Source organism: Mustelus asterias, unplaced genomic scaffold, assembly GCF_964213995.1.
Source record: "Mustelus asterias unplaced genomic scaffold, sMusAst1.hap1.1 HAP1_SCAFFOLD_2980, whole genome shotgun sequence".
Taxonomy (NCBI): Eukaryota; Metazoa; Chordata; class Chondrichthyes; order Carcharhiniformes; family Triakidae; genus Mustelus; species Mustelus asterias.
In genome coordinates this window covers 27,501-37,889 of record NW_027592925.1, presented here as the reverse complement: position 1 = coordinate 37,889, position 10,389 = coordinate 27,501, and the positions used below count along the sequence as shown (strand labels likewise).

Here is a 10,389-nt window from a genome sequence, read left to right as displayed (position 1 = left end):
TGTGAGGTTACAGTGTGACTGGGATCAGGCAGTGCCGTGTGTGAGGTTACAGTGTGACTGGGATCAGACAGTGCCGTGTGTGAGGTTACAGTGTGACTGGGATCAGGCAGTGCCGTGTGTGAGGTTACAGTGTGACTGGGGTCAGACAGTGCCGTGTGTGAGGTTACAGTGTGACTGGGGTCAGACAGTGCCGTGTGTGAGGTTACAGTGTGACTGGGGTCAGACTGTGCCGTGTGTGAGGTTACAGTGTGACTGGGATCAGGCAGTGCCGTGTGTGAGGTTACAGTGTGACTGGCCAGTGCCGTATCTGAGGTTACAGTGTGACTGGGATCAGACTGTGCAGTTTGTGTCAGTGTATTCTGACGATCTCTCCTGCTTTCTCTTGCGGTTGCAGAATGTTGCTGACTGCGTCCTGTATTATTATCTCTCGAAGAAGAGTGAGAATTACAAAGCCCAGCTGAGGCGAAACTATCGGCGCCGGGGACGGAACCAGGTGAGAGAGAGAGAGCGACCCAACATCTGCCCCGCTGGGACAGCAAACCCATTTCTACTCACTGACTTTTCCAACAGGGGAGTCAGCTTTTCCATATTGAATTTTTAAATTCACTCCTGGGACATGGGTGTCGCTGGCTATCCCAGCATTTACTTCCCATCCCTCACTGCCCTTGTGGAGGTGCTGGTGAGCTGCCTTCTTGAACCACCACAGGTGTAGGTACACCCACAGTGCTATTAGCAAGGGAGAGAGAGCAGAAAATTATTTAGACCAGTCAGCCTGCGTCGGTAGTGGGAAAAATGTCACAGCAAAACACTTGGAAAATAGTGGCAAGATTGGACAGAGTTGAGACTAAACATGGATTTATGAAAGGGAAATCGCGCTTGACAAATCTAGTGAAATTCTTGCAGGATGTAACGAGTAGAGTTGATGAGGGGGAGCCAATGGTTTATTTGGACTTTCAGAAGGATTTCAACAAAGTTCCACAAAAGAGATTAGTGTGTAAAATTACAGCGCATGGGATTGGGGGAAGTGTGTTGAGATGGATAGAAAACTGGTTGCAGAGAGGAAACAAAGAGTAGGAATAAATGGGTCATTTTCTAAGCGGCAGGCAGTGACGAGTGGGAAATTGCAGGGATCAGTGCGGGGACCCCAGCTATTGACAATATACATTAATTATATAATTAAAGGGCGGCACGGTGGCACAATGGTTAGCACTGCTGCCTCACAGTGCCAGGGACCAGGGTTCCCAGCTTAGGTCATTGTCTGTATCTGCACGTTCTCCCCGTGTCTGCGTGGGTTTCCCCCGGGTGCTCCAGTTTCCTCCCACAGCCTGAAAGATGTGCAGGTTGGGTGCATTGACCATGCTAAATTCTCCCTCGGTGTACCCAAACAGGCGCTGGAGTGCAGCGACTAGGGGATTTTCACAGTAACTTCATTGCAGTGTTAATGTAAGCCTACTTGTGACTCTAATTAATAAACTTAAACAAAGTTGGGTGGGAGGGTGAGCTGTGAGGAGGATGCAGAGATGCTTCAGCGTGATTTGGACAGGTTGAGTGAGTGGGTATCTGCATGGCAGCCGCAGTATAATGTGGATAAATGTGAGGTTATTCACTTGGTAGCAATAATAGGAAGACGGATTATTATCTGAATGGCTGTAAATTGGGAGAGGGGAGTGTGCAGCAGGACCTGGGTGTCCTTGTGCACCAGTCGCTGAAGGTAAACATGCAGGTGCAGCAGGCGGGGAAGAAGGCAAATGGCATGTTGGCCTTTATTGCGAGAGGTTTCGAGTACAGGAGCAGGGATGTGTTGTTGCAATTATACAGGACCTTGGTGGGGCCACACCTAGAGTATTGTGTGCAGTTTTGGTCTCCTTTTCCGAGGAAGGATGTTCTTGCTCTCGAGGGAGTGCAGCGAAGGTTTACCAGGCTGATTCCGGGGATGGCGGGACTGATGTATGAGGAGAGATTGACTAGGTTAGGATTGTTTTCACTGGAGTTCAGAAAAATGAGGGGGGATTCCTGGAGAGTATACGGGATGGTTTTCTTGACCAATATGCAGAGGAACCAACTAGAGAGCAGGCCATCTTAGACTGGGTACTGTGTAATGAGAAGGGAATCTTGCCAATCTAGCTGTACGAGACCTCTTGGGGATGAATGACCGTAACATGATAGAATTTTTGATCAAGATGGAGAGTGAAGTAGTTGATTCGGAGACTCGGGTGCTGAATCTTAATAAAGGAAACTATGAGGATGTGAGGCATGAGTTGTCCTTGATAGATTGGGGAGAGTTACTGAAAGGGATGACAGTGGATGGGCAATGACAAACATTCAAGGAACGCACGGGGAAACTGCAGCAACTGTTTATTCCTGTCTGGCACAAATGCAGAATGGGTAAGAGGGCCAATCCATGGCTTACAAAGGAAATTAGAGAGAGTATCCGATCCAAGGAAGAAGCATACAGATTGGCCAAGAATAATAATAGGTATGAGGATTGGAAGCAGTTTAGAATTCAGCAAAGAAGGGCCAAGGGACTGATTAAGAAGGGGAAACTACAGTATGAAAGTAAGCTTGCAGGGAACATAAAGACTGACCCAGAGTTTCTATAGAAACGTGAAGAGAAAGAGGTTGGTGAAGACAAATGTAGGTCCTCTACAGACAGAAACGGGTGAATGAAACGGGGACGGCACAGTGGTTAGCACTGCTGCCTCACAGCTCCAGGAACCCAGGTTCGATTCCCGGCTTGGGTCACTGTCTGTGTGAAGTTTGCACTCTCTCTCTCTCTCTCTCTCTCTCTCTCAGTAAGAAGTTTAACAACACCAGGTTAAAGTCCAACAGGTTTATTTTGGGCGGCACGGTAGCACAGTGGTTAGCACTGCTGCTTCACAGCTCCAGGGACCTGGGTTCGATTCCCGGCTTGGGCCACTGCCTGTGTGGAGTTTGCACATTCTCCTCGTGTCTGCGTGGGTTTCCTCTGGGTGCTCCGGTTTCCTCCCACAGTCCAAAGATGTGCGGGTTAGGTTGATTGGCCATGCTAAAATTGCCCCTTAGTGTCCTGAGATGCATAGATTAGAGGGATTAGCGGGTAGATGTGTAGGGATATGGGGGTAGGGCCTGGGTGGGATTGTGGTCGGTGCAGACTCGATGGGCCAGATGGCCTCTTTCTGCACTGTAGGGTTTCTATGATTTCTATGATTTCTATGATAATAGGGGACAAAGAAATGGCCGAGCAACTGAATACATACTTAAGTTCTGTCTTCACAAAAGAGGACACAAATCAGATGCCAGAAATGTTGGAGAATGCAAACTTTAGTGAGGGAAGAACTGAGGGAGATCAATATTAGTAGAGAACTGGCGCTGGGACAATTGATGGGATTGAAGGCGGATAAATCCCCAGGGCCTGATAATCTACATCCCAGAGTACTTAAGGAAGTTGCTCTAGAAATAGTGGATGTATTGGTGGTCATCTTCCAGGATTCTATAGACTCTGGAACAGTCCCTGCAGATTGGAGGGTAGCAAATGTCACTCCAATATTCAAAAAGGGAGGTAGAGAGAAAACAGGGAATTATAAACCAGTAAGCTTAACATCGGTAGTGGAGAAAATTCTTGAATCCATTATTAAGGACTTTATAGTGAAGCATTTAGAAAGCAGTGGCAGGATCAGACAGAGTCAGCATGGATTTATGAAGGGAAATCATGCTTGACAAATCTGTTGGAATTCTTTGAAGATGTAACCAGTAGAGTTGACAAGGGGGAGCCAGTCGATGTGGTAAATTTGGACTTTCAGAAAGTGTTTGACAAAGTCCCGCACAAGAGATTATCGTGCAAGATTAAAGCGCATGGGATTGGGGGAAGTGTATTGAGATGGATAGAAAACTGGTTGGCAGAGAGGAAACAAAGAGTAGGAATTAATGGGTGCTTTTCTAATAGGCAGGCAGTAACTAGTGGGGGTGCCACAGGGATTGGTGCTGAGATCCCAGCTATTCACAACATATATTAATGATTTGGATGCGGGAACAAAATGTAACATCTCAAAGTTTGCAGATGATAGCAAGTTGGGTGGGAGGGTGAACTGTGACGAGGATGCAGAGATCCTTCAGCATGATCTGGATAGGTTGGGTGAGTGGGCTAATCAATGGCAGATGCAGTATAATTTGGATAAATGTGAGGTTATTCACTTTGGAAGCAAAAACAAGAAGGCAGATTACTACCTGAATGGCTGTAAATTGGGAGGGGGGAGTGTGCAGCGGGACCTGGGTGTCCTTGTGTACCAGTCGCTGAAGGTAAGCATGCAGGTGCAGCAGGCGGTAAAGAAGGCAAATGGTATGTTGGCCTTCATTGCGAGAGGTTTCGAATACAGGAGCAGGGATGTGTTGTTGCAATTATACAGAGCCTTGGTGAGGCCACACCTAGAGTATTGTGTGCAGTTTTAGTCTCCTTTTCTGAGGAAGGGTGTTCTTGCTCTCGAGGGAGTGCAGCGAAGGTTTACCAGGCTGATTCCGGGGATGGCGGGACTGACAAATGAGGAGAGATTGGTTGGGTTAGGATTGTTTTCGCTGGAGTTCAGACGAATGAGGGGGGATCTAATAGAGAATTATAAAATTCTAACAGGACTAGACAGGGTAGATGCAGGGAGGATGTTCCTGATGGTGGGGGAGTTCAGAACCAGAGGTCACAGTCTGAGGATTCAGGATAGACCATTTAGAACGGAGGTGAGGAGTCATTTTTTCACCCAAAGAGTGGTGAGCCTGTGGAATTCATTACCACAGGAAGTAGTTGATGCCAAAACATTGAATGTATTCAAGAGGTGGCTGGATATAGCACTTGGGGTGAATGGGATCAAAGGTTATGGGGAAAAAGCAGGATTAGGCTATTGAGTTGGATGATCAGCCATGATCGTGATGGATGGCGAAGTAGGCTCGACGGGCCAAATGGCCTCCTCCTCCTATCCCTATTTTCTGTGTTTTGTGATTTTTGTCTATTTTGGAATCTGGATAATGTTCACCAGTGTGGCTCAGCACTGCCACCCTGTGGCCCAGAGGCAGCATTGACCTTCCACTGGTGGCCGATTTCTTCACTTTCTCTGAAACATTGATCTCTATAACCCTGTCCGCCCATTTCCTTCTATCGTTACAGATTGAGTGTAAGATTTCATCCAACTTCCAACAATAACTTCTGCGCGATTAATCAAAGGTTCATGTATATTTTAATAGCAATTTGATGGAAGAGGCAGTCGACTTCACTATCAAGTGGCTATAGATGTAAAGGGGATGCTATCGACGGGATTGTGGAGAGATGGCTGTGGGGTGACCAGGGATGGGAAATGAACATCCAGGGATATTCAGTATTTAGGAAGGACAGACCATAAGGAAAAGGCGGTGGATTTGCATTGCTGGTTAAAGAGAAAATTAACAAAATAGTGAGCAAGGATATTGGCTCCAACGATGTGGAATCTGTTGCAGTGAGGTTAAGTTGCAGCTGTATAAGGAGTTGGTGAGGCCACACCTGGAGTACTGTGTACAGTTTTGGTCTCCTTACTTGAGAAAGGATATACTGGCACTGGAGGGGGTGCAGAGGAGATTCACTAGGTTGACTCCGGAGTTGAGAGGGTTGGCTTATGAGGAGAGACTGAGTAGACTGGGGCTATACTCATTGGAATTCAGAAGAATGAGGGGAGATCTCATAGAAACATATAAGATTATGAAGGGAATAGATAAGATAGAAGCAGGGAAGTTGTTTCCACAGGCGGGTGAAACTAGAACTAGGGGGCATAGCCTCAAAGTAAGGAGGAGCAGATTTAGGACTGAGTTGAGGAAGAACTTCTTCGCCCAAAGGGTTGTGAACCTATGGAATTCCCTGCCCAGTGAAGCAGTTGAGGCTACCTCATTGAATGTTTTTAAGGCGAGGATAGATAAATTTTTGAACAGTAGAGGAATTAAGGGTTATGGTGAGTGGGCGGGTAAGTGGAGCTGAGTCCACGAAAAGATCAGCCATGATCTTATTGAATGGCGGAGCAGGCTCCAGGAGCCAGGTGGCCTACTCCTGATCCTAGTTCTTATGTTCTTATGTATGGGTAGAGCTGAGAAACACCAGGGACAAAAACTGTTGGTAGGGGACTTGATGGATTGATTTATAAGGAGAGGCTGAATAGACTGGGTCTTTTTTCTCTGGAGCGTAGGAAGCTGAGGGGTGACCTTATAGAGGTCTATAAAATAATGAGGGGCATAGATAAGGTAGATAGTCAATATCTTTTCCCAAAGGTAGGGGAGTCTAAAACTGGAGGGCATAGGTTTAAGGTGAGAGGGGAGAGATACAAAAGTGTCCAGAGGGGCAATTTTTTCACACAGAGGGTGGTGAGTATCTGGAACAAGCTGCCAGAGGTAGTAGTAGAGGCGGGTACAACTTTATCTTTTAAAAAGCATTTAGATAGTTACATGGGTAAGATGGGTATCGAGGATATGGGCCAAATGTGGGCAATTGGGATTAGCTTAGGGTTTTTTTAAAAAAAAGAGCGGCATGGGCAAGTTGGGCCGAAGGGCCTGTTTCCATGCTGTAAACCTCTATGACTCTATGTATATAGACCTCCAAACTGTCGTGGTCATGTTGGGAATGGCATTAAACAGGAAATTAGAGACACATGCGATAAAGGGACATCTGTAATTATGGGTGACCTTAATCTGCATAGAGATTGGGCAAATCAAATTAGCCACAATGCCGTAGAGGAGGAATTCCTGGAGTGTATACAGGATGGTTTTCTTGACCAATATGTAGAGGAACCAACTCGAGAGCAGGCCATCTTAGACTGGGTACTGTGTAATGAGAAGGGAATCATTGCCAATCTAGTTAAGAACAAGAAGCAAGAACAGTACAGCACAGAAACAGGCCCTTCGGCCCTCCAAGCCTGTGCCCATCATGATGCCTGTCTAAACTAAAAAAAACCTCTGCCCTTACTCGGTCTGTATCCCTCTATTCCCTCCCTATTCATGTACCCATCCAGATGCCTCTTAAATGTTGCTAATGTGCCTGATTCCGCCACCTCCTGTGACTTCCCCACACATCTCCGTTAAACTTTCCCCCTCTCACCTTGAACCTGTGCCCCCTTGTAATTGACACTTCCAACCTGGGTAAAAGCCTCTGACTATCCATCCTGTCGATGCCTCTCATAATTTTGTCGACCTCTATCAGGTCTCCCCTCAGCCTCCGTCTTTCCAGTGAAAACAATCCTAGTTTATTCAACCTCTCCTCACAGCCTATCTAGTTTTGCGAGACCCCTTGGGATGAGCGACCACAACATGATAGAATTTTTCATTGTGATGGAAAGTGACGTAGTTGACTCCGAGAGGAGGGTTTTGAATCTTAATAAAGGAAACTACGATGATATGAGGTGCCTGTTGGCTATGATGGATTGGGAAATGTTATTTAAAGGGATGTCGGTGGATGGGCAATGGCAAACATTCAGAAAGCGCCTGGGTGAACGGCAACAATTGTTCATTCCTGTCTGGCGCTAAAGGAAAATGGGAAAGGTGACCAATCCATGGCTTACAAGGGAAATTAGAGCTAGTATCCAATCCAAGGAAGAAGCATACAAATTGCCCCAAAAAGAAACAACAGACCTGAGGATTGGGAGCAGTTTAGAATTCAGCAGAGGAGGACCATGGGACTGATTAAAAATGGGACAATAGAGTCCATGAGGAAGTTTGCGGGGAACATGGAAGCTGCGACTGCAGAAGTTTCAATGGGTATGTGAAGAGAAGAAAATTGAAGACAAATGTCAGAAACATTTCTGACTTACAGTCAGAAACTGGGGGATTTATAATGGGGAACAAAGAAATGGCTGACCAACTGAATACAAACTTTGATTCTGTCTTCACAAAGGACACAAATAACACACCAGAAATGTTGGGGAAGTAAAAGGATTTACTAAGGGTTTAATAAAAAAGGAGAAACTGAAGGAAATCAGAATTAGCAGAGAAATGGTGTTGAGGAAATTGATGGGATTGAAGGTGGATAAATCTCCAGGGCCTGATAATCTATGTCCCAGAGTACTTAAGGAAGTGGCTCTAGAAATAGTGGATGCATTGGTGGTCATTTTCCAGGATTCTATAGACTCTGGAACAGTCCCTGCAGATTGGAGGGTAGTGAATGTCACTCCAATATTCAAAAAGGGAGGGAGAGAGAAAACAGGGAATTATAGACCAGTAAGCTTAACATCGGTAGTGAGGAAAATTCTCGAATCCGTTATCAAATATTTTATAGCAGAGCACTTGGAAAACAGTGGTAGAATCGGACAGAGCCAGTATGGATTTACGAAAGGGAAGCCATGCTTGAAAACTCTACTGGAATTCTTCAAGGATGTAACGAGTAGACTTGATGAGAGGGAGCCAGTGGATGTGGTTTATTTGGACTTTCAGAAGGTTTTTGACAAAGTCCAATATAGATTAGTGTGTAAAATTAAAGCGCATGGGATTGGAGGAAGTGTATTGAGATGGATAGAAAACTGGTTGCAGAGAGGAAACAAAGAGTAGGAATCAAGTCTTTTTCCGAATGGCAGGCTGTGACTAGTGAGGTACCACAAGGATCAGTACTTAAATCCCAGCTTTTCACTATATATGTTAATGATTTGGATGAGGGAACAAAATGTAACATCTCAAAGTTTGCAGATGACATCAAGTTGGGTGGGAGGGTGAACTGTGACGAGGATGCAGAGATCCTTCAGAATGATCTGGACAGGTTGGGTGAGCGGGGTAATCAATGGCAGATGCAGTATAATTTGGATAAATGTGAGGTTATTCACTTTGGAAGCAAGAAGACAGATTACTACCTGAATGGCTGTAAATTGGGAGAGGGGAGTGTGCAGCGGGACCTGAGTGTCCTTGTGCACCAGTCGCTGAAGGTAAGCATGCAGGTGCAGCAGGCGGTAAAGAAGGCAAATGGTATGTTGGCCTTCATTGTGAGAGGTTTCGAGTACAGGAGCAGGGATGTGTTGTTGCAATTATACTGGGCCTTGGTGAGGCCACACCTAGAGTATTGTGTGCAGTTTTGGTCTCCTTTTCTGAGGAAGGATGTTCTTGCTCTGGAGGAGTGTAGCGAAGGTAATCTTTTCGTACTAAGATGGGGAGAAATGCTTTCACCCAGAGAGTGGTCAGTCTGTGGAATTCGCTCCCACAAAAAGCAGCTGAGCCCAAAAGATTGAATGATTTCAAGAATCAGTTAGAGATAACACTCGGGGCCAAGGGGATAAAGGATGTTGGGGGGGGGGGGGAGGTGGGATCAGGATATTGAGTTGGATGATCAGCTGTGATTATAATGAATGGGGGAGCAGGTCAAAGGGCCAAATGGCTTCCTCCTATTCTTGATGTTTCTATGTTAGCTGCTGTTCACTGATGCCCAGTTTGGGTTCTGCCAAAACCAGGTGCCAACTTTGGACCGGGTTTGGCATCAAGGAGCTCGGGTGAAATTGGAGTCAATGGGAATCAGGGGGAAACCATTTAAAGCAGAGATCGAGATAGAGATAGATAGGTTCTTGATTGGTAAGGGAATCTAAGGTTACAGGGAAAAAGTGGGAGAATGGGGAGCCATGATCGACTGGTGGAGCAGACTCAATGGGCTGAATGGCCTAAGTCTGCTCCTACATCTCATGGTCATACGCTGATAGTTATGAGGTGTGATCTGTTTCAGAGAATGGACCATTTGTTTTAAAGACATTGGCCAGATTCTCCTGTCCTGCTGCAGTGAGTGGATTCTCCTGTCCCGCTGCAGTGAGCGGATTCTCCTGTCCCGCTGCAGTGAGCAGATTCTCCTGTCCTGCAGCAGTGAGTGGACTCTCCTGTCCCGCTGCAGTGAGTGGACTCTCCTGTCCCGCTGCAGTGAGCGGATTCTCCTGTCCCGCTGCAGTGAGCGGATTCTCCTGTCCCGCTGCAGTGAGCGGATTCTCCTGTCCCGCTGCAGTGAGCGGATTCTCCTGTCCCGCTGCAGTGAGCGGATTCTCCTGTCCCGCTGCAGTGAGCGGATTCTCCTGTCCCGCTGCAGTGAGCGGATTCTCCTGTCCCGCTGCAGTGAGCGGATTCTCCTGTCCCGCTGCAGTGAGCGGATTCTCCTGTCCCGCTGCAGTGAGCGGATTCTCCTGTCCCGCTGCAGTGAGCGGATTCTCCTGTCCCGCTGCAGTGAGCGGATTCTCCTGTCCCGCTGCAGTGAGCGGATTCTCCTGTCCCGCTGCAGTGAGCGGATTCTCCTGTCCCGCTGCAGTGAGCGGATTCTCCTGTCCCGCTGCAGTGAGCGGATTCTCCTGTCCCGCTGCAGTGAGCGGATTCTCCTGTCCCGCTGCAGTGAGCGGATTCTCCTGTCCCGCTGCAGTGAGCGGATTCTCCTGTCCCGCTGCAGTGAGCGGATTCTCCTGT

General features: G+C 47.0%; 1 protein-coding gene across 1 annotated transcript in view; it reads left to right on the top strand.

Moving 5' to 3' along the window:
- Nucleotides 1–394: 394 nt before the first annotated feature.
- Nucleotides 395–10,389, top strand: part of LOC144490173 (nuclear receptor corepressor 1-like) — a gene marked incomplete at both ends in the record, with an annotated part of 33,727 nt that continues 23,732 nt past the window's right edge. The window contains one exon of the mRNA XM_078207980.1: nucleotides 395–493. Coding sequence (XP_078064106.1) covers nucleotides 395–493 — 99 coding nt within the window. The remainder of the gene's footprint in view (nucleotides 494–10,389) is intronic.